The 24715-nt window shown below is 43.7% G+C and overlaps 1 protein-coding gene across 1 annotated transcript in view; it reads right to left on the reverse strand.

Moving 5' to 3' along the window:
• LOC124795860 (protein nervous wreck) overlaps positions 1-24715 on the reverse strand; it is a 737145-nt gene that overhangs the window by 140476 nt on the left and 571954 nt on the right. The window contains exon 9 of the mRNA XM_047259941.1: positions 3461-3583. Within this exon, the coding sequence (XP_047115897.1) occupies positions 3461-3583 (123 nt within the window). The remainder of the gene's footprint in view (positions 1-3460; positions 3584-24715) is intronic.

The raw sequence follows: 24715 nt of genomic DNA on the forward strand, positions 1-24715 counted from the left end.
CCGTCCGCAAATTTCTGCACATTTCAGTGTGCGAATCATTGAATGAACCATAATCGATGTAGACTTTCGGAGCGTAAGGTCTACTTGTATACCCTTGATATCGGTACGACACAAAGCTTTATGACTCACCTGGACCCGTCAACACCGATATTGGACTGTTGATGACTGGAATCCTGTTACCTGGTCGGACGAATCTGGTTTCAAATTGTGGTGGTGGTGGTTAGTGTTTAACGTCCCGTCGACAACGAGGTCATTAGAGACGGAGCGCAAGCTCGGGTTAGGGAAGGATTGGGAAGGAAATCGGCCGTGCCCTTTCAAAGGAACCATCCCGGCATTTGCCTGAAACGATTTAGGGAAATCACGGAAAACCTAAATCAGGATGGCTGGAGACGGGATTGAACAGTCGTCCTCCCGAATGCGAGTCCAGTGTGCTAACCACTGCGCCACCTCGCTCGGTATGTTTCAAATCGTATCGAGCGGATGGACGTCTACAGGTTTGGAGACAACCTCATGAATCCATGGACCCTGCATGTCAGCAGGGGGCTGTTCAAGCTGGTGGAGGCTCTATAATCGTGTGGGGCGTGTGTAGTGGAGTGATATGAGACCCGTGATACGTCTAGATACGACTCTGACAAGTGAAACGTACGTAAGCATCCTGTCTGATCACCTGCATCCATTCATATCCATTGTGCATTCCGACGGACTTGCGCAATTTAAGCAGGACAATGCGACACCCCACATGTCCAGAATTGCTGCAGAGTAGCTCCAGGAACACTCTTCTGAGTTTAAACACTCCCGCTTGCCACTAAACTCCCCAGACATGAACATTATTGAGCATATGTGGGATGCCTTGCAACGAGCTGTTCAGAAGAGATCTCCACCCCCTCGTACTCTTACGGATTTATGGACAGCCCCCCAGGGTTCATGGTGTCAATTCGCTCCAGCACGACTTCAGACATTAGTAGAGTCCATGCCACGTCGTGTTGCGGCACTTCTGCGTGCTCGCGGTGGCCCTACGCTATATTAGGCAAATGTACCAGTTTCTTTGGCTCTTCGGTGTATATTTCAGAACAACATTAGCGTAAGTACAGACATTTTTCTCGAATAGCTGTTGTGTTACAACATAGTTTGGAACATCCAAGCACAGGGGGCACACTGAAACATGAATCAATGGAGCACCGGAAAACGTTCCAGTCTACCGCAAAAGACTAAAAACTGAGTTGAAATACATTTACACTATGTCAGATTGTGACTTTCGATGTATTTTTTTTTAGTTGTGAGAAATGGGAAATGGTGCATCATCGTGAAAGGACTTCAGAATATGGGCTCATTTTATAAAGATTCAATGAATGAACACATGAAACTTGTTCAGAATGGAGTGAGTATTCGTAAAACAGTCAAAATGAAAGGAGTGAAATATCCATCTCCCTTTCGAAGTGTGCATGAAGCAAGAACGCGTACTCCTTAACAGGGGGAAAATATGTTTAGGCGACACCACGAAACCAGGGGGTGTTTTGCTGTATAGCAGAAGAACAAGCTAGCAGATTACATTTTATCAAGTACAAAAACATTTTGTGGCCTCAAAAGTGAACGATGAATATGGAAGTCTGACTAATAATCAAATACCCATCATGAATGGAAGAGCACAAGACACTGATGTTCTATTCTACAATAATTATTACCAAACAACGGGAAGCCCGATATGGAATAACAATAATATTCGGAAAGTGGTAGGTTGCTACTCACCACATAGAGGGGTCGTTGAGTCGCAGACAGGCACAACAGAACCAGTGCAGTTTAGCTTTCGGCCAAAAGGTGACTGCTGATTCTGGCCCAAAGTTAAAAAGTGTAGCAATATTCTTGTTCTGCCTGTCTGCGACTCAGCGTTTCCTCTATATGGTGAGCAGCGATTTTTCCTTTTCACAATGTTTATTATGTTACAAATGGGTTTTCGACTTTTACGCCATGGTCAGTTGAAGACAAATATGTGTGGGTGTGAAATATTGTGAGATCAAAGATTTTAAACTATTGTATCTACAGATAAAGCCAGTTGTTTTCCAAAGATAACAAATGTTAATGTTTGTTTTAGGACTACAACCAGAGGTTTTAATTCAGTACAAATGTCTTACATCGCATTTTTACTTAAATAATTCCTCTATTTGACAAGCTGACGTGTTACTTACGTGGGACTATAGTCACAAGAATGGAAAACCAACGAGTGAAGTTTCAGCAGCCGGCCGCGGTGGTCTCGCGGTTCTAGGCGTGCAGTCCGGACCCGTGTGACCGCTACGGTCGCAGGTTCGAATCCTGCCTCGGGCATGGATGTGTGTGATGTCCTTAGGTTAGTTAGGTTTAAGTAGTTCTAAGTTCTAGGGGACTGATGACCACAGCAGTTGAGTCCCATAGTGCTCAGATCCATTTGAACCATTTTTGAAGTTTCAGCACAGAAATTTAAGGATTATGTTTTTCATTGCGTTCAAACACGGAAGACGTCTAAACGGTGTCATAAACCTTTTGGGTCAAACTGAAACAGTGGATCCACAACGGATTATATTGATTGAGGGAACTAATTATCGAAAATGCATATTTATTGTGTTATGGACATACACAGCGTACACCAGATATCAACAACGTAGCTGATGGTAATTATTTATAGCGACGGCCGCCAGTCTCAGTGCTTGTACATATTGCAACGTCGCATGTAGTTCTGCCGCACTATCGCACAGATCTGGTTGTCTATTGTATGCTGGACCAGGCAGTGGGTGATAAACAGTGCACACCCCTGACCACCAAACAGACATACTGTACACCGTTTGACCGATCCACGTTACATGATGCTCCTGCGATATGTGATTCCACAGTTCTTGGAGACTGTACTCTTTCCTGTCCGTGAAAGAATGTGGTTTCAAAGCGACAGTGCTCCACCCCACTTCGATGTTAATGTCCGTGAACACCTGAGCAACATGTACCCTCCTCGTTGGATTGGGAGGTCCTGTCCCATGGTCAGCAATATCACAGGATCTCACCACCTCTGGACTTTCTCTTCTGGGGTCACGCCAAGACGTTGGTGTATGAAACCCCTGTAGAAACGGTTGAAGACCTATTCGCTAGGGTCTGTCTCCTCTTTGCAATAGACATCTGGGATCGTTGCGGTAGTGTGGAAGAACTTCATGCGTCGTTGCCATGAATGTATTGAGACTGGCGGTCGTCAGTGTGAACAATTACTATGAGCTTCGTTGATATTATGCAGTGTGTGCTGTGTATGTAATACAATAAATATGCATTTCCGACCATCTGTTCCATATCTCAACATAATCGATTGTGGACCAACTATCACGTGTTTCAATTTGACCCACAAGGTTTGAGACACCCAGTATGTAGAGAGAAATGGCGATCCGTGGAGATTCTCTGCTAGAGGTATGGTGTAGCATTAGTCTACCAGACTGAGGTACGGACCCACCTGTTGCGCTTGGTCCCGGATGCGGGTGAAGGAAGTCTGCGTGGCGCTGCAGGTCAGCAGCTCCGTGCGGCCAATCAGCGACAAGTAGTCGGCCACCTTCTCGAACACGCGGTTCTCCATCGACTGTAACACAAGGAAACATTCATAGAATTGTCGGTTGATCACACTGACGCATATCACTTAAGTTTCAATAAAAATTGCGATTGGTGCTGCAATGTGAATTCCTCAGATTTTGTGTCTAATCACGGGGCCATCTACTGCTGAGCAGCGTGTGGTAGGAATGAAAACATTTTATGAGAAGAGGGAAAGTTATCCAGAAACTGAGACTTTTCCACTTAAATGAAGAAATCAATGAATCAAGAGTTGACAGATTTATTGCAAAGTCCAATGAAATGGGTTCAACAATGAACAGCAAGTGTTCCGGGTGCCTTCATCGGTGGTTCATGACAGTGTGGTTGTTAGTCCAGTGAAGACGGTACTTCGCCGTTACCAGGAATTGAATAATGGATATTCTTAATTACGGCTGATTCTCCAGTATGATTTCCATTACCATCTTTAACGCATCACCTGAAAGAAGCCAATCGTGAGGAAAGGTGACATTTTGTTGACTAGCTTCTAAGAAGACGATGGTTTTGTGAGGAAAATTATCTTTATTCACGAGGCTTTCTTCCACTCAAATGGATTTTTGGATAAACAGAATTGCGTCAGAAAATCCTCGCATGGTTCGAGCGAGGGAAATTCTCGCAAAACGAGTGACAGTTTGTTGTGGTTTTTGGGCGGGCGCAATCATCGCTGCCCCCCTCCCCCTTTTTTTAAGAAAATTGACCCCGATGATAAGAGGTTTCCTCCTCGTTTCTTTGCAATGGAATGGAAGTCCAAAAGTTTTGGTTTGAGCAGGACGGGGCCACCTGTTTTTCCGCGAAGCAATTTTGTTGCTTCAGTTCGCCTCACGTAATGGTGACCAACAACGGCCAACAAGCTCATGTGAATTAGCCCCTCGAGATATTTTCCTTTGGGGTTATCTTAAATCATTGGTGTGCTTCGATAAACCCCGATAAATCCGCGAGTAGGAAATGGTAATTTGGCGTGTTGTTAGCGAAATGCGGGTAGAGTATCCTCAGGGAGTCGTAGCGAACGTCATGGACAGATTACTTGCATGCCAGTGCAGTAGAGAAGGCCATATTCCAGACATCACTATCCATTACGAAGCTGGAAATTGCGATGAACATGTGCATGTGTTTTGGAAAAATGCAGTTCATGATTTGATTTACCAAACCCGGCGCTCATATTAAAGGACTGTATAATTGGCAAACCGATGGAAACTTCATGGAGCCATGAGGTCAACAAATATCATTACATCATTACAGAGTAGATAGTCCAACTTGGATGTGGATCTAGTATAATGAATCACCCAGTATTTGGTAGAACGAGCGTATCCTAAGCAAGCTCTTTCAAGAGGAAATTTCCCTTTCTTAGGATACGTACGGACTTCAGTTTATCAGCTGCTATCTACACTGCTGCTTTTTACGACTAAATGACAAAGCTATAAAATAATTATGATTTACATGCGTTGAACAGAAACTGGTACAGCTAGTACAGCGCCTCGTGGTAGTAATAAGGTGAAGCTTGTTGTAAGTGTAATCAATAGTATGCTGTTATGTTGTTGTTGTTGTGGTCTTCAGTCCTGAGACTGGTTTGATGCAGCTCTCCATGCTACTCTATCCTGTGCAAGCTTCTTCATCTCCCAGTACCTACTGCAACCTACATCCTTCTGAATCTGTTTAGTGTATTCATCTCTCGGTCTCCCTCTACGATTTTTACCCTCCACGCCGCCCTCCAATACTAAATTGGTGATCCCTCGATGTCTGAGAACATGTCCTACCAACCGATCCCTTCTTCTAGTTAATCATACAGTAAAGCTGCATGCCCTCGGGAAAAATTACGGCTGTAGTTTCCCCTTGCTTTCAGCCGTTCGCAGTACCAGAACAGCAAGGCCATTTTGGTTAATGTTACAAGGACAGATCAGTCAATCATCCAGACTGTTGCCCCTGCAACTACTGAAAAGGCTGCTGCCCCTCTTCAGGAACCACACGTTTGTCTGACCTCTCAACAGATACCCCTCCGTTGTGGTTGCACCTACGGTACGGCTATCTGTATCGTTGAGGCACGCAAGCCTCCCCACCAACGGCAAGGTCCATGGTTCATGGTTATAGTGAGGATTTATTAGATGACGTATATTTCTGCGAAGATGATTTACGTTGAAGTTTATAGGCAAGGCGTCGGGCTGCCAATGAGGATTATGATGTACTAGGAAGATATAAAAGGCGACAGGTAAGGCGGCCAAAGAAATTTGCATTTGTGGAGGTTATTTCTGGCTACGGATAAGTCTGACAATTAATTAACGGAGACTGAGGTGTTAGAATATATGTATAACGCGATGTGGTATCCGCTAATGAGTAAGGAAATGTTAGGGAACAGACATATACATTTGGTAGAAACGAGATACGGAGTTAGCAATGCGAAGGCCACAAATGGGACAAGAAATGGTACGTAAAAATATTGACAAAAAGCCCCCAATATGCAGTGAACATATAGGAACGTCATGCCAATACAAATGTCACCTTTATGTGACACAACTGATTAACCCGGCTAACTTAGCTTCATGAGATGTGCCACAATTTTCATACGAGAATATTTATTGCAACTGGGACAATGAGACAGCGAGGAGGAATATTTTGTCAGTTTGATTTATGTGTACACATAGACACACATGATTCACAATCATGGGTCCATGCTTTTTGAAATAAAGATAAACAAACAGTACGTAATAGGTTTGGGAAAATGATTGTAGATGACAAGCAAGAATACTGAAAAAAATGAACCTCAAAGTGTGGAGTGAAAGCAACAACATATTATACTAGCAACTCAGTTTTCATTTTATAATCTTGTTAAAGCGTATTGTCGGAAACTGTTTGAGATACAGACCAAAGTTTTCTCTGAAAATAGCCATGAATTACAGTTTTTTAATTAGTAAGACAAAATACTACTGTCAAAGCAAAATACGTATAGTAAATGTGTAAGAAGTTGTGCAAAACTGAAAGACACACTGAAATGTGACATTCCACAAGTATTTATGACTAGCTTAGCGCCCGCTGCTTCGCTTGTGTAGACTGTGTGGCCTGCAGAGATTTTCTTTTGTTTTTATTTAATCGAATTTTTATACTGTTCACAAACTGCACCACCTTCTCAGCTTTTCACGCTAATTAAGGCCATACAAGCAAGGTCTTTTCCGAATTCACTTCTGACCAAAAGCGATTCTGATAGCAGAGGTCCAAAGTTTTTCTCAACCACGCCTTTTGCGTTCTTGTGCAGGTATTTCCACAGCAACTTTCACCCCATAACAAATATTTCTTTATATCTAACGGAGGGGTGAAATACAAATTTTCTAAAATTTAGCTTCAATTTTTTAATGTAATGAAATATTGTCTTAAAATTTTTTATTCCCCATTGCACTCCCTTTGGGATTGAATTTCCAGAAACATTGAAATACGTATTTTGTTTTCTTTTTACCCGTCGTCATAGATAAGCCTAAAAATCCTTTAGTAGTTTTTAAGTAATTATTTATTTTTCGAAAGAACTTTCACACTCTATTTTACCCCCTTAGTGGTTTAGTATCAAAAAATGCTGAAACAAGTATTTTTTAATTTATGGCTGAGAAACAAACTACCACTTTTCGTAGTTCTAGTTTCAAAATTCCCTTAATAGCGACATACTTTCAAAAAGCTTTTCATTCCCTATTTCATCCCCTTCGAAATGGAATTTCGGACAATCCCTTCTTAAAAGATGTCTGCATAATAAGATCCACACCCTCTACAAACTTCAAGTCTATATTCTTTGTGGTTTTAGCTGGACGATAATGAGTCAGTGAATTATTCCGACCCTATTTCAACCCTTAGGGGTTGAATTTCCAAAAACAGTGACGTGCGTATGTTTTATTTCTAACAGAGAAGCCAAAAAAAAAATTTTCACAGATTTAGCTACCAGAAATCCTTGTACAGTGAAATATTTCCATAAAAATTTTCACCCCCCGAATCTCTAAAAACAGCGATACACGTATTTCTAACTGAGAAACCAAACTTAAATTTTCATAGATTTAGCTTTAAAAATGTTTTCATAATAAACTACTCTCGAGGATCCTTAGGGGTTCAATTTCCAAACACAATTCTTCACCAAAGAATCGATAACCAACTTAAAATCGCCAGTTTCTTATGTATTGCAGTAAAAGTCAACGAAATGAAGCAGACGCTCACACATTGACAACACAATAGAAATGACATAATACACACAAAAAACGCACTTGAGAATGGGTATCCCGAAACGTGTCGTGCGAAAAGTAAATAAAGAAAATCTTGACTGGTAGCAGAGCATTTATTTGCAAACAAACCTATTATTATTAAGTACTTTTTTAATTTGAAACCGAGAAGTCAAATACGAATGTTCATAGATGTAGCTTTAAAATGCTTTAATAGTTCTCTGACAATGATATATTTAAAAAAAAACTTTCACCCAGTATTTCACCCCCTTAATGTTAAATGTCCAAAATGCTGAAACGCATATTTCTTTTATCTGACCGAGTAAAATCGCGTTAATAGCAACGTTTTTTTTAAAAAAAGAAACACCTTCATCCTTAAATTCACCCCCTTAGAGTTGGAATTTCGTAAAATCCCTTCTTAAATGACACCTACAGTACAAGATCCACACCTCCAAACTTGAAGTTTTTATTCTTTGTGCTTTGGGCTGGGTAATAAGTCAATCAGTCAGTAAGTCATTCAGGGCATTGCCTTCTAAATATATTTATGATAAGGTTTGTGTATAACTTGAAACCAATGTTAAGTTGTAAAATGACGAGAAAAAATAGCAACACCAAAAACTAATTAATGTTTACTAATGAAATTTCGGGAATACATTTGTCTGGATACCATATTTAGGTGATTCACTTTGCAAGATGACAGGTGAAATGTTGGTGCATTAATAACCACTGTAGCCGTCAGAACGTTGAATGCAAGCATGCAGATGTACATGCACTGTGTTGTACAGGTGCCGGGTGTCAGTTTGTGGGATGGTCTGGGTCAATATGGACACGGTTAATGCTGTTTGTGGATGACGCTAGAGTTGTCCTCCGATAATGTCCCATGCGTGCTCGACTGGAGACGGATCTGGTGAACCAGCAGGCCAAGGCAACACGTCGACACTTTGTAGAACGTTATCCTGCAGGAAAACATCCCCTGGAATGCTTTTCATGAAAGGCAGCACAACAGATCGAATCACCAGACTGACGTACAAATTTTCAATCGGGGTGCGAGGGATAAACACGAGAGTGCTCCAGCTGTCATACCATAACTCCAGGTGTAGGTGCAGTGCGTCTAGCAAGCAGAAAGGTTGGCTGCAGGCCCTCAGCTGGCTTTGAGAACTAGCTTTCATCAGAAAACACAATAGAACTCTAGCGAGCTCTGGTTTGACCCAATGAAATCACAACTGGCGGTGGTTTGCGGTGAGTGGAATACACGCTACAGAGCTTTTTGAAGTAACCGATTCGTCACAGTTCGTTGTGTCATTGTGGTGTCAACTGCTGCTCAAATTCCTGTGCCGAAGATGATGGTCTTCCCTCTCGGTAGTGCCACGGGGCCGTCTGGAGCTCCATCTTCTTGCGACCGCACAGTCTCGTTGCTATCGCTGTCATTAATCATGTACAGTGCCTAAATTCCCGCCAAGTACTTCTGCAGTATCGCAGAAGGAACATCCAGCTATTCGTAGGCCTATTACATGACGTCGTCCAAACACAATGAGAAGTGTTGACAATGGCGTCTTTGTGGCCTTAAAGGCATATGTTATTAACATCAGCTCACCACGTCTAATGTCAAAGGCAACAAACGCTCACTACTATTACAGCGTGTATTTAAAGCAAACCAGATTTGCATCCTCATAGTGACGCTATCAGCGCTACTATTATACAACTGGCGCGAAATTTTAATAGGCATCATATTTTTGGTTTCTTGTTGGTTTGTTGGTCGGATGGTTGGTTGACTAGGTGGAGGTTGGGGAGGGGCCCAAACAGAGAGGTCATCGATCCCATCGGATTAGGGAAGAATGGGAAAGGAAGTCGGCCGTTCTCTTTCAATGGAAACATGCCGGCATTCACCTGAAGCGATTTACGGAAATCACGGAAAATCTAAATCAGAGACATCATATTTCAGATGCAGAAATACGCCTACCAATTTTCGTTTAGTCGTACAATCCGATTTTTTTTCGGCAGTGTACTTTTATGTACGATATGACTAGAGGAGTCAAAAATGGTTCAAATGGCTCTGAGCACTATGGGACTCAACTGCTGAGGTCATTAGTCCCCTAGAACTTAGAACTAGTTAAACCTAACTAACCTAAAGACATCACAAACATCCATGCCCGAGGCAGGATTCGAACCTGCGACCGAAGCGGTCTTGCGGTTCCAGACCGCAGCGCCTTTAACCGCATGGCCACTTCGGCCGGCTAGAGGAGTCAAGTGACGCTAAGTAATGTAGGGCAACTCATGGGATGGTATGGCGAAAGACAAATTTAATGCATACGTGATGTGCAGATGATCAGTGAACTCGCATGACTTGTATGAGGTGTAGTCCATTAGCGCTGGCAGTTCGCTGACACACTGCCCAGCTTAGACAAAGCTACGTGCTTTAAAACACATGATTTGTAACAACATTTAAATGCATGATTTCAGATTGTACCTCGGAGTTAAACAAATAAATGACACTAAATTTATAAACGTGTCATATTACACGCACTATTGGCCACTGAAATTGCTACACCAAGAAGAAATGCAGATGATAAACGGGTATTCATTGGACAAATATATTATACTATAACTGACATGTGATTACATTTTCACGCAGTTTGGGTGCATAGATCCTGAGAAATCAGTACCCAGAGCAACCACCTCTGGCCATAATAACGGCCTTGATACGCTTGGGCATTGAGTCAAACAGAGCTTGGATAGCGTGTACAGGCACAGCTGCCCATGCCGCTTCAACACGATACCACAGTTCATCAAGAGTAGTGACTGGCGTATTGTGACGACCAAGTTGTTCGGCCACCATTGACCAGACGTTTTCATTGGTGAGAGATCTGGAGAATGTGCTGGCCAGGGCAGCAGTCGAACATTTTCTGTATCCAGGAAGGCCCGTACAGGACCTGCAACATGCGGTCGTGCATTATCCTGCTGAAATGCAGGGTTTCGCAGGGATCCAATGAAGTGTAGAGCCACAGGTCGTAACACATGTGAAATGTAACGTCCACTGTTCAAAGGCCCGTCAATGTAAACAAGAGGTGACCGAGACGTGTAACCAATGGCACCCCATACCATCACGCCGGGTGGTATGCCAGTATGGCGATGACGAATACACGCTTCCAATGTGCGTTCACCGTGATGTCGCCAAACACGGATGCGACCTACATGATGCTGTAAACAGAACCTGGATTCATCCGACAAAATGACGTTTTGCAATTCGTGCACACAGTTTCTTCGTTGAGTACACCATCGCAGACGCTCCTGTCTGTGATGCAGCGGCAAGGGTAAGCTGCGAACGTCGGCGAACTGTTCGTGCAGATGGTTGTTGTCTTGCAAACGTCCCCATCTGTTGACTCTGGGATCGATGAGTGGCTGCACGACCCGTTACATCCATGCGGATAAGATGCCTGTCATCTCGACTGCTAGTGGTACGAGGCCGTTGAGATCCATCACGGCATTCGGTATTACCCTCCTGAACCCACCGATTCCATAGTCTGCTAACAGTCATTGGATCTTGACCAACGTGTGCCGCAATGTCGCGACACGATAAACCGCAATCGCGATAGGCTACAATCCGATCTTTATCAAAGTCGGACACCTGATGGTACGCCTTTCTCCTCCTTACACCGGGAATCACAACAGCGTTTCACTAGGCAACGCCGGTCAACTGCTGTTTGTGTATGAGAAATCGGATGGAAACTTTCCTCGTTTCAGCACGTTGTAGGTGTCGCCACCGGCGCCAACCTTGTGTGAATGCTCTGAAAAGCGAATCATTTGCGTATCACAGCATCTTCTTCCTGTCGGTTAAATTTCGCGTCTGTAGCACGTCATCATCGTGCTGTAGCAATTTTAATGACCAGTAGTGTATTAATGAAGATGCTGACGACCAATCAGTGTTGTTAGGACTTATTGTGAATTATTTCACGTTTTGACAAAGTAAAGTTGCTAACTTATGTCATTTTTTTGTGTAAATACGCACGACTTCCATATTCTGACGTTGGAGACGAGAGGAGGAAGACAGAATAATCACTCTGGCTGCTGCATGGGACAGTATGACATCAGGCAATGCCAGGTCACACTACAGATAACGGAGTCATGTCCAGACATCGCCGTCGTTGACACATCTACGCCAGTCCCCAGTAGCTATGTGAGTTGAGCGAATCCTTCTTCTGCACGTCTATGAAAAGCACTTAACTGTAAATATTGTTGAAAAAGGTCAAAGAAATGTGTGGAAAGTCGTTAAAAATTATTTAAGTGTAGTGTTTTATTAAGAGAGAACATATATACGACGAGATTATTTTATGTAGTGTGAAGGAAGTGCACATACAGGTTCCTTGCATGTTCTGCATTTCCAGCACAACTGGGAACAATCACATGTTATCTTTGGTTACGCAGAGGAGGGAATGAATGAATATACAGAGGGCGTATTATATTTAGTTCATTCCGCGATCATCATTCTTTCGTTGTATTTCCGTACACGTTGTGACATCACAGAGTTCGTCGACTTTAACGTTCACGTCGCTTTCATGTCCCATGTGAAACTGGGTTTAGCGGTTTCTGCAATTTTGTTGTGATAGGGGTGGAGGTGTTCGGCGATACGTGACGTCCTGAATACAGTGTGGTTTGTTGTAAGAAGTTCCGTTGCGATCCGTCAACGTACACACTGACGTTTGCAGCAGGAGGGGTGTACTAGCGACCATAAATTCCTGGAAATAGGCGTTGTTGGTTCTTCGTCCAGTACGCCATGTGTGATTCTGTATCAAATATGGTAAGAACACAGTCTGGAACCTTCAGTCATGGCGTGAGAGTGAAATCAAAGAGCATGTTGCCATATTCTATCTTGCTCCTTATTAGCTCTTGATAGAGACATAAAAGACTCCTCGTGTCGGCCTCCTAGTACGAATGTCTCAAAACTTTAGTGAGAGTTAATCTTCTCAAATAATTCAAACTGGAGCTCGTTTATTCGTCTTGGACATGAAACTCGAATGTCAAACCATGTGCCCAGAAGCGTAATATGGGTAGTTAACGGCACTTGCGGTCCTGTGAACGAACAGAAAGTGTTGAGTATACGAAGACGTCAGAAGTCTGTTTAGATGATAGAAATTCCGTATCGTGTGTGAACAGTATTTTAACGAATCAAATTTTCACTCTACAGCGGAGTGTGTGCTGATGTGAAACTTCCTGGCAGATTAAAACTGTGTGCCGGACCGAGACTCGAACTCGGGAGAGCTTCTGTGAAATTTGGAAGGTAGGAGACGAAGTACTGGCGGAATTAAAGCTGTGAAGACGGGGCGTGAGTCTTGCTTGGATAGCTCAGTTGGTAGAGCACTTGCCCGCGAAAGGCAAAGGTCCCGAGTTCGAGTCTCAGTGCGGCACACGGTTTTAATCTGCCAGGATGTTTCAGTATTTTAACGATACTGACCCACTCTGTATCATAACAAGCATATAAACCAATCTCTACCTGTGTGTTCTTTTAATAAAATGCTACATATTGACAAGTATTTAGCGAAGATTGCGATCCAGTAATGATCGTGAATATTCTACTTGAAGAAGTCATCAGTTTGATGAGTTATCAGAAAAAACTTCATTGTTAATTGAGATGTGTGGTTGACTGTCTTCTTTTATTTCCTTACGAGAAAATCAGAAAGATATTTCACAATGTATAACTCTTTACTGACGCTTAATAGTAAGAAATAGGAAACGTAATGTAGAAAGTGGCCTCACCATTCGAAGGTATTATTCCACTAACAGCGGAATGCTTTTGCGATATTTTTCGTGTGGAGAGTCCACGCTACGCAATAGCCAGTAGCCAGCTGTCACAGGAGAGCCTCCAGAGAGTTTCCAGGCTGGAGGCTGTCCAGGGCACTCAGGACTGCATCCCGAGGGAGATCGGGGGTCTGTCGGCGCGGATCACAAGGCAGCACCGAGCCAGGGGACCCCCGCAGGCAAATGCGAGGGCAGAGCTAGCGTCGGCGCGATGGGCGGAGTTGCGTTCCACTCGAGAAATTCTGACCGTTCTTCTCACAAACATTTTCGACTAGCCTGCGGACGATTTATACGCGGGGATGACACACAAGAAAAGGGCACGTGCATTATGTTGTCTTTCGTCGTGCCCATGTGTAAGGGTATTATACCGATCAGAGCAACAATTCTATTGTAATCTTAACAATACATAGCGGTCTGTACGAGACTGAGATAAATAGCGGGACCCAAGGATCAAGTACGAAAGAGAGGCAGGATGGGAAGTAGAAACGTGTTATGATGAGTATTTTGCGATTATTGTATTGTGTGAAATCCGTGCGTTCAAATACCTATGTGCTGTGCGATAACAGAGCGCTGTTTAAAAAGAAACCCACAAAGACTACGAGCGACATTCAACAAGTAATGCAACACTTTTTTCTGAAAGCAGGTTAGTTCTATTCAGAATTCTAATACATCATATTATAACCCGCTCTTTTGTCTACAAAACAATATTTTCCAGAAAAAAAAGTCGTTCAAATGGCTCTGAGCACTAATGGATTTAATATCTGAGGTCATCAGTCCTATAGACTTAGAACTACTTGAATCTAACTAACCTAAGGACATCACAGACATCCATGCCCGAGGCAGGATTCGAACCTGCGACTCTAGCAGCAGCGCGGTTCCGGACTGAAGCGCCTAGAACCGCTCGACCACAGCGGCCGGACAATATTTTTCAACATAATCTACGTTCAATACGACTGCCTTAGACCACCTTACTGTGAAGGCCTGTAAGCCGGTATGGCTCGTTGGAGCCAATGCCTTGCTACATCAATAACCTCCATATCAACGACGTACTCCTTCCTGCTGAGTGCTTTCTTCACTAGACCAAACAGATGGAAGTCGGATGGTGCGGAGCCCGGGCTATGCTGTGGATTAATTAAGTAATGTGAGTTCCTCTCGGCTGCGCAGATTTTCGTGAGGCATTGCATTGTCATGGAGAAGGAGAAGTTCGTTTGCCGTTTTGTGGCAACGAACACGCTGAAATAGTTTCTTCGCCGGCCATTGTAGCTGAGCGGTTCTGGGCGCTTCAGTCTGGAACCGCACAACCGCTACGGTCGCAGGTTCGAATCCTGCCTCGAGCATGGATGTGTGTGATGTCCTTAGGTTAGTTAGGTTTAAGTAGTTCTAAGTTCTAGGGGACTGATGACCTCCGATGTTAAGTCCCATAGTGCTCAGAGCCAAACAGTTTCTCCGGTTTCCTGTGGGTTGATCGTTGCACCAAGAGGGAGAACATCAAACAGAATAGCCCCTTCAGAGTCCCAGAAGGCCGTCGGTATGACTTTACCGCCTGTGGGTGCGGATTTGAATTTTTTCTTTGGAAGAGAGGTGATGAGGCAGCACTGCATTTATTGCCGTTTTGTTTCCGGTTCGAAGTGATGAACTCCACGTTTCCGCCTGTGGTAATGTTCGACGAAAAAAGTTTCAATCGGCCTAGTAACGCGCAAGCAGTTTCGCACACAGCTCTTCACTCAGTGTGGCTACGAGGAATCCAGTGGGCAAACAGCTTCGAGTGCCGTAAATGGGGAACCATTGTGTCAGCACTGCCAACAGACATGTCCAGTTATGGAGAGAGGTGTATGATTGTGATCCATCGATCACCTGGAATGAGAGTGTCCGCACGTTCCAACATTGCAGGAGTGACAGCTGTGTGTGGTCGACAGGCACGCGGCAGATGCGACGGGTATGCGCGACCTTGTTGCGATGATGACAGACGCTTCGCCCAACGATTCACCGTGCTTTTGTTCACTTTCAAGTCTCCGTAGACATTCTGCAAGCGCCTGTGAAGATATGCGATGCTCTAGTTTTCCGCCAAATGAAACTCACTGACGGCTCTCATTTTGAAACGCGCTTACGTTACAGAAGTCATTTTGAAGGGTACGTCTAGCGCCGCCATCTATCGGAATTTTATGGAACTATACAGGTGAAGCGGAAATATTTCACGATATCGCACAACAAATTCCGCGTTTTTCAGCTGAAACTGGCAGTGAGAAAAAATGTTGCTTTAGTTATTGAACTCCCCTCGTGCATCTACGTTTGAAAAATCTCTTGGATTATTGAATGTAACATAGAAAAGGGCCGCTTGGGTAGCAGAGTACTAGTGACGTGTTCATGTGGATATTTTAGTATGGACACGGCCGGGTTAAGGCCGAAGTGACTCAAGCGGCCACTTGTGGTGTTTAAAGGGGCACCAGAGACGTCGGAGTGAAAAATTGTATGCAGTGTGTGTTACACACAGAAGCGCCAAAGAAACTGGTATAGGTATGCGTCTTCAAACACAGAGATGTGCAAACAGGCAGAATACGGCGCTGCAGTCAATAACTAATATATAAGACAACTTGTGTCTGCCGCAGTTGTTAGATCCGTTGTTGCTGCTGCAATCGCATATTATCAAGATTTAAGTGAGTTTGACTGTGTTGTTACAGTCGGTGCACAAGCGATGGAACACAGCATCTCTGAGATAGCGATGAAGTGGAGATTTTCCCGTACGACCATTTCACTAATGTACCATGAATATCAGGAATCCGGTAAAACATCATATCTCCGAAATCGCTGTGGCCGGAGGAAGATCCTGCAAGAACGGGACCAACAACGACTGAATAGAATCGTTCAACGTGACAGAATTGTAGTCCTTTCGCAAACTGCTGCAGATTTCAATGCTGGGCCACCAAAAAGTGTCAGCGTGCGAACCATTCAACGGAACATCATCGATATGGGATTTCAGAGCAGAAAGTCCACTCGTATACCCTTGATGACTCCACGAGACAAAACTTTACGCCTAGTCTGGGCTCGTCAAGCCCTTCGTTGGACTGCTGATGGCTGGAAACATGTTTCCTGGTCGGACGAGTCTTGTTTTGTACAGGTATGGAGACAACCTCTTGAATCAATGGACTCTGCATGTCAGCAGGAGACTGTTGAAGCTGGTGGAGGCTCTGTAATGGCGTAGGGCGTGTGCAGTTGGAGTAATATGCGACCGCTGATACGTCTAGATACGACTCCTACAGGTGATACGCACGTAAGCATCCTGTCCGATCACCTGCATCCATTCATGTCCATTGTGCATTCCGACTGACTGCGGCAATTCCATCAGGACAATGCGACACCCCACAGGTCCAGAATTGCTACCGAGTGGCTCCAGGAACACTCTTCTGAGTTTAAACACTTACGCTGGCCACCAAGTTCTCCAGACAATGAACATTATTGAGCAAATCTGGGACGCCTTGCAACGTGCTGTTCAGAAGAAATCTGAACCCCCTCGTAATCTTACTTATTTATGGAGAGCTCTGCAGGATTCATGGTGTCAGTTCACTCTAGCACTCCTTCAGACATAGTCGCGTCCATGCCACATCGTGTTGCGGCACTTCACGTGCTCGCTAGGGCGCTACACGATATTAGGCAGGTGTACCAGTTTCTTTGGCTCTTAATTTTAATTAGTAGCGAAATCTACTTGGTTGAAAGTTTACGATTATAGAATTAAAACGTTACAGCGAACGCGACGTGTGCGGGATAACTACTAATGTGCCCTTATGAGCCACCACTGTCTTCTGTTTCAAACATTTTCCCAGTTAGTACAAACGTATTTGAAGTGGTAGCTTACACAGCGACAGTCATATGCACATATGCAGATGGCGATAGTATCACGTATACGAGGTACGAAAGGAGAGTGTATTGCTAGAGTTGTCATTTGCACTTAGGAGATTCGTATGAAAAAGTTTCCGGCGTGATTATGGGCGCATGACTGGAATTAACAGACTTTGATCGCGAAATGGTAGATGGAGCTAGACGTATGGGACATTCCATTTCAGAAACCGTTAGGGAATTCAACATTCCGAGATCCACAATGTCAAGAGTGCGTCTAAAATTACAAATTGTTGACATTAGCTCTCACCAGGGACAAAACAGTGGCCGAGCGGCATCACTTAACGACCAAGAGCAGTGACATGTGCGTAGACTTGTCAATGCTAACAGACAAGCAACGCCGGCCGCGGTGGCCGAGCGGTTCGAGGCGCTTTAGTCCGGAACCCCGCGAGTGCTACGGCCGCAGGTTCTAATCCTGCCTCGGGCATGGATGTGTGTGATGTCCTTATGTCAGTCAGGTTCCAGTAGTTCTAAGTTCTAGGGGACTGATGACCTCAGATCTTAAGTCCCATAGTGCTCAGAGCCATTTGCATCATTTTTTTAGACAAGCAATATCTCTTTAAATAACCGCAAAAATCGATGTGAGACGTACGACGTACGTATCCTTAGGACAGTGCGGCGAAATTTGGCGTTAATGGGCTATGGCAGCAGACGACTGACACGAGTGCTTTTGCTAACAGCACGACATCGTTTGCAGCGCCTATCCTGGTCTTCCGACTGTATCAATTGGACCGTAGACGAGTGAAAAACCGTGGTCTGGTCATATAAGTCCCGATTTCAATTAGTAAGAGTTGATGGTAGTGTTCGAGAGTGGGGCAGACCCTACGAACCCATGGATCCATGGTGTCAACAAGGCACTGTAAAGGCTGGTGGAGGCTCCATAATGGTGTAGGAATGGTAAAATTAATTGTTGGTAAGGCGGGTACCAGGTTGAGATTCATTGGGAGAGTGCTTAGAAAATGTAGTCCATCAACAAAGGAGGTGGCTTACAAAACACTCGTTCGACCTATACTTGAGTATTGCTCATCACTGTGGGATCCGTACCAGATCGGTCTGACGGAGGAGATAGAGAAGATCCAAAGAAGAGCGGCGCGTTTCGTCACAGGGTTATTTGGTAACCGTGATAGCGTTACGGAGATATTTAATAAACTCAAGTGGCAGACTCTGCAAGAGAGGCGCTCTGCATCGCGGTGTAGCTTGCTCGCCAGGTTTCGAGAGGGTGCGTTTCTGGATGAGGTATCGAATATATTGCTTCCCCCTACTTATACCTCCCGAGGAGATCACGAATGTGAAATTAGAGAGATTAGAGCGCGCACGGAGGCTTTCAGACAGTCGTTCTTCCCGCGAACCATACGCGACTGGAACAGGAAAGGGAGGTAATGACAGTGGCACGTAAAGTGCCCTCCGCCACACACCGTTGGGTGGCTTGCGGAGTATAAATGTAGATGTAGATGTAGACCTGTTTACGTCGAACGTATTGGGTCCTCTGGTCAAATTCAACAGATTATTGACTGTAAACGGTGATAAATAAACACTTTCGCAATTAAGAAACGCTATAGAGGCAGCATGGTTCAGTGTTTCTTCAGGGGACTTCGAAGAATTTGTTGAGCCCACACCAAGTCGAGTTACTGCATTACGAACGGCAAATGGAGATCCGCCACGGTATTGGGAGGTATCCCACGACTTTTGTCGTCTCTGTGAACTTTTCTAATACTTTTGTACAAACTAGGACAATATTTCGTACCCAAGTCAGTGATGGCTCATAATCACACTTTAGCAGTTATCTCACAAACGGCTCGTTGTAAATCCACGTTTAATGGACAGTTTTTGCTTTCGCAGTAGTATGCTACCACACGACAGTTTTTATTAATTGTGGTCTACCCTATATACAGGGTGTTACAAAAAGGTACGGCCAAACGTTCAGGAAACATTCCTCACACACAAATAAAGAAAAGATGTTATGTGGACATGTGTCCGGAAACGCTTAATTTCCACGTTACAGCTCATTTTAGTTTCGTCAGTATGTACTGTGCTTCCTCGATTCGCCGTCAGTTGGCCCAATTGAAGGAAGGTAATGTTGACTTCGGCGCTTGTGTTGACATGCGACTCATTGCTCTACAGTACTAGCATCAAGCAGGCATTGTTGATGTCTTGATTGGGCCCCATGTTCTTCCACCTACGCTCAGTGGAGCACATTATCATGATTTCATACGGGATACTCTACCTGTGCTGCTAGAACATGTGCCCTTACAAGTACGACACAACATGTGGTTCATGCACGATGGAGCTCCTGCACATTTCAGTCGCAGTGTTCGTACGCTTCTCAACAACAGATTCGGTGACCGATGGATTGGTAGAGGCGGACCAATTCCATGGCCTCCACGCTCTCCTGACCTCAACCCTCTTGACTTTCATTTATGGGGGAATTTGAAAGCTATTGTCTACGCAACCCCGGTACCAAATGTAGAGACTCTTCGTGCTCGTATTGTGGACGGCTGTGATACAATACGCCATTCTCCAGGGCTGCATCAGCGCATCAGGGATTCCATGCGACGGAGAGTGGATGCATGTATCCTCGCTAACGGAGGACATTTTGAACATTTCCTGTAACAAAGTGTTTGAAGTCACGCTGGTACATTCTGTTGCTGTGTGTTTCCATTCCATGATTAATGTGATTTGAAAAGAAGTAATAAAATGAGCTCTAACATGGAAAGTAAGCGTTTCCGGACACATGTCCACATAACATATTTTCTTTCTTTGTGTGTGAGGAATGTTTTCTGAAAGTTTGGCCGTACTTTTTTGTAACACCCTGTATACAGTCTGACTCTGTCGCTTTATGCAACCCGCAATGTTATAGCAGGGATTCATAAACCACATGCGAAATTTTCATATTCGTTTTCTCGCTAGGCACCAACTCAGCCCTACTGAATAAATGGACAGGAATTTTTGTCAGAAATTTAATGTAGTTAAGTTTTGTGCTGGGATAGGTTTTTGCTAGAGGCCGTAATTTTCTAGTTATTCAACAAAAACGTGCAAAAATGACCGTCAAATGCACCCCCATTGCCACATTTAGCCCCCACTGGTCAGGAGATCTAGTATGTTGTTCATGGCACCACCTCCTACGACTGTACAAACATTTGCGGCTGCACGAATTGTTCCAAATTCGATATTTATTGGTCTTCATTAACTGGCCTTACTACGCCACCGGCTTAGTCGGCCCCCTACATATTTTACTTAACATTTTTCTATTCATCAGGACCCCTGACTACGAAACTACTGAGCTTGTATTGGATAAGTCTGTATCGAATTGCCAACGTAATTAGTTGTAGCGTAACGTTTACAAATGCCGCCTTTCGTACAGTACCCTCACAGCCATGTTGAAAAGAATAATGTTAACAATGAAGTAGCCGACTATGCTGGTGGTGTAATAACCCAATCAATACAGACCAAAGAAGATGGACTATTAGTTCGTGTAGTCGGAAATGTTTGAATAATGATAGGAGGGTGCGCCACGAACAATATACGAGAAATTCTGAGTAGCAAAGCATGAATGTAGGTTGAAGGTGCATTTTAAAGTCCTTTTTGTGCGTTTTTCTTGTATAATTCGAAAATTGTGGGCTCCAGTAGAAACGTATCCTAGTATAAAATTTAAATTAAATTTCGTAAAGGAGATCCTGCTCATTTTTTGTGTAGGGCTAATAGTTCGTGCATTGCGAACAAGAGAACATGAGTATCTCGCACATGGTTTATCAAGGCCCGATATAACATTGCGGGTTGCATAAAACGGTAGCGGTAGGGGCAGCTGAATCACCGAGTCTAAGAGGAAACCATAGTGAAAATAAAAACAAAATATTTTATTTGCAACATTTAGCTACTAACTGCAGCTATTTTTCTACATAGTCACCGCTCTGATTTAGACATTTGTTGTAGTGTGGTAACATCTTTCTAACACCCCCGTGAGAGGAGGCAGCTGCCTGTGCTTTCCACCAATTGTCTACCCTGGTCTACAACTTCTTGTCTGTGCCAAAATGCTGCCCTCAAATCCAGCGGTTAGTGTAAGAAAGGAGATGAAAATCAGAGGGAGCTAAGTCCAGGATGTATCTTTTCTGTGGAAAACGCTGCAGCAGCGTCTTTGATGCAACTGCAGTATGTGGCCGATCATTATCAGGAAGAAGGACAATGCCTGATGACAACATTCGTCTTCGCTTGTTTTCTCGAATCGCCTGATCCACTCACTGAACAAGATCATCGACTAACACTCGCTTCCATCCCTGACCGCCAACATCACGAATGTCTGTACGTCCTGCTTCAAAGTTCCTGCAGTATTGCCTCACTTTTCTGTCATGCATGACAGTCACGTTATGTGGGCTGCATGAAATCTGGCGGAAACCCTTAGCATGAAGATATCGAATGACAGCACGCACTTCACGCTTGGCGGGAAACTACCATGCTAGGTATCTTTAAGTGCTCATGGTATCCTCATAATTGAAAAGTGCGACGTGACGCGTTCGATGGGCATACTAAGAGACACTGCGCAACATATCTGCACAAAACTTCATTGTGGTTTTGATTTCGCGACCATCGGACTTTGAAAAAAAAGGCCTCATAATAAAAAATATTTATTATAATAGTTACAAATAAACAAGTAATAAATGTCGCAATGCTCGCAGTGCTATGCAAAATAATTTTATCTAGCGTCATTTCTGTGACAGGCGCATCAGTTTAAATTACTGCTATCACTGGTAATCTAACACAGCACCCCGTGAATTCTCATTTATCTCACATGCAAATCTTTTCTTTTTCCGTTGCAGTATAAAATTAGATGACATTTGATGTATATTTTCTGTATTTCTGTCCCAGTTTTTCCGACTGAAAGTGAAATAATTTGTAAGTTATAAAGTAAAGAATTTCTATTATGAAATTAATAAGTAAACAAAAGAAATTTTATATTTTCATTGTTTCTTCTCAGTTTAATATCTGGCACATTTAATTGAAGGTAGAGCAATACAATTTATTTAGTTCTTTCTGCTTTCACTAAAACATATTAGAGACATCAGAAATTTCGTTTAATGTAAATGAGTTGTTGGTTCTTTTAGTATGTTGCAATGGAATAACTTAACATTCAGAAAATTATTTATGTTACAGAAAATTGTCAGTTAGGTGGAAAACGAAAATAATGAGAATTTTTCTCTGGCATTTGGAAGAACACACACTAGTTCAGAGTTTTCCCAATTCGTGGCTTCACTATTCTGTATCAGCTGTCCTAGCTGCATTGGTATGGGAACATTATTCTGTTCAGTGCAACTGTTTCTGTAAGAGCCGCTTCACGTGTTCAGCGATTTTTCGGTGGCAGATAAAAAATGTTAACATGTCAACATCAGGTTGTACTTCCTGTTAGAAAATGTTGCCGTGCTTCGGGCGGCTTATGGAAAGGAATCTTTGAGCCAGGGAAGGGTCTGCGATTGATTTTCTCGTTTTGAAAGTTCTTGGCAAATGAAAACGAATCACGACCGGAACCTCACTCGACTTCCAGAAAGGGCGGAAACATTGAAAAAAAAGTCTGTGTCACGATCGTCTTCGATTGTCATAGAACAATCGATGGATTGACTCAATATCTGAAGACGAAACGTGTTACAGCAAAATTTATTTCGCGTGTGCTTTCCGATGACCAGAGACCCAGCCGCTTGTGTGTGTCGGGAACAGAAAGAACAGAGGAAACTGATCCGGATTTTAAAGCAAAAGCCGTCACAGGAGATGAATCGTGTTGTTATAGACACAACCCATAAACGAACCAAGTGGACATCAAGGGGTTAGTTCATTACAATAAATACGTTTTCCTTGAAGTTAAAAAGTAAGAAAAAACGTCTCGCATTGTGGCAACCAGGAGATTGACTTTTCCATCGCGACAACGCTCCTGTTTTTGGCCAAAAACCAAATGACAACGTTTGCTCACCCACCCTACTCTCCGGACCTGTCCCGTTGTGAACTTTTGGTCCGCAGCTCGTGGTCGTGCGGTAGCGTTCTCGCTTCCCGCGCCCGGGTTGCCGGGTTCGATTCCCGGCGGGGTCAGGGATTTTCTCTGCCTCGTGATTACTGGGTGTTGTGTGATGTCCTTAGGTTAGTTAGGATTAAGTAGTTCTAAGTTCTAGGGGACTGATGGCCATAGATGTTAAGTCCCATAGTGCTCAGAGCCATTTTGTGACCTTTTATTTTCGAAAATGAAAATAATTCTGAAAGGGACGCGTTTTAAAGACATAAAAGGGAAAAAAAACCTGTTGCGGCAGGCACTGAAGAGCATAACTTCAGAGTTAAAAACTGTTTCCACCAATGGAAAAAAACTTTGGGACAGGTGTGTCATGTGTGATGGACGCTGTTTTGGAGATGTTTACGTTTTGAAAATTTTCCGTCACCATCCGCACTGTCTGTAAATCAATACTCGTTGTTTCTGGATCTCGTTGTTTTTGGATCTCTCTTCATATGTAATACATCTTGCAAGGGAAAAAAAAAAAAAAATATACCCTCGATCACGAGACACTGATTTATATTTAAAGGTCTTATCAAAAGCCCAAAGAAAGGTATCTAAAATCCGAAGGAGTGGGCTTAAGGAGGGGGGAGGGGGGGGGGGAATGCCCTATGGCACATCGCTTGTGTGAGAAACTGTGGAAACTGTTCTCGAACCGCCCTTGGGCAGTGGACCCCTTTGCTCCTCATCCGCGGCACACCTACAGCCCAGGAGTACGTGGAAGATATACGACGCCCGTTTTGCTGCCCTTCATGGCAAGCCATACCGAGCTTATATTTCAGCAAGATAATGTCCGTCCGCACACATCGAGAGTTTCTTTTGAGCTTTCCAAACCCTACTTTGGTCAGTGAGGTCGCCGGATCTCTTCCCAATGGAGAAAGCGTGGAGAATTATGGGTAGGGCCCTGTAAACAGATGGCGGTTTTGAAATCTAACGCGCCAATTGGGCAGAATTTGGCGCAGTATCCCTCAGGAGGAAATCAAATGACTCTACCAATGCCAAGCAAAATAACTGCAGGCGTAAGGACCACAGGTGTACCAACGTATTATATACTTGCTGAGCTTGTGAAGTTCTTCTTTTTTTTCTTGAATACATCTGAAATTATAATAATTTGTTTGATTGCACGTGTCCTTCCCATCTACCGTGTTTCGTCCCATCTGGATGAGTCCTTCGTGGAGCGCAGTTCCTTTATCTTAGAGTGTATTTACGACATAAGTAAAACGAATGGCAAGTAATG

This window comes from Schistocerca piceifrons, chromosome 4, assembly GCF_021461385.2.
Source record: "Schistocerca piceifrons isolate TAMUIC-IGC-003096 chromosome 4, iqSchPice1.1, whole genome shotgun sequence".
Classification (NCBI taxonomy): Eukaryota; Metazoa; Arthropoda; class Insecta; order Orthoptera; family Acrididae; genus Schistocerca; species Schistocerca piceifrons.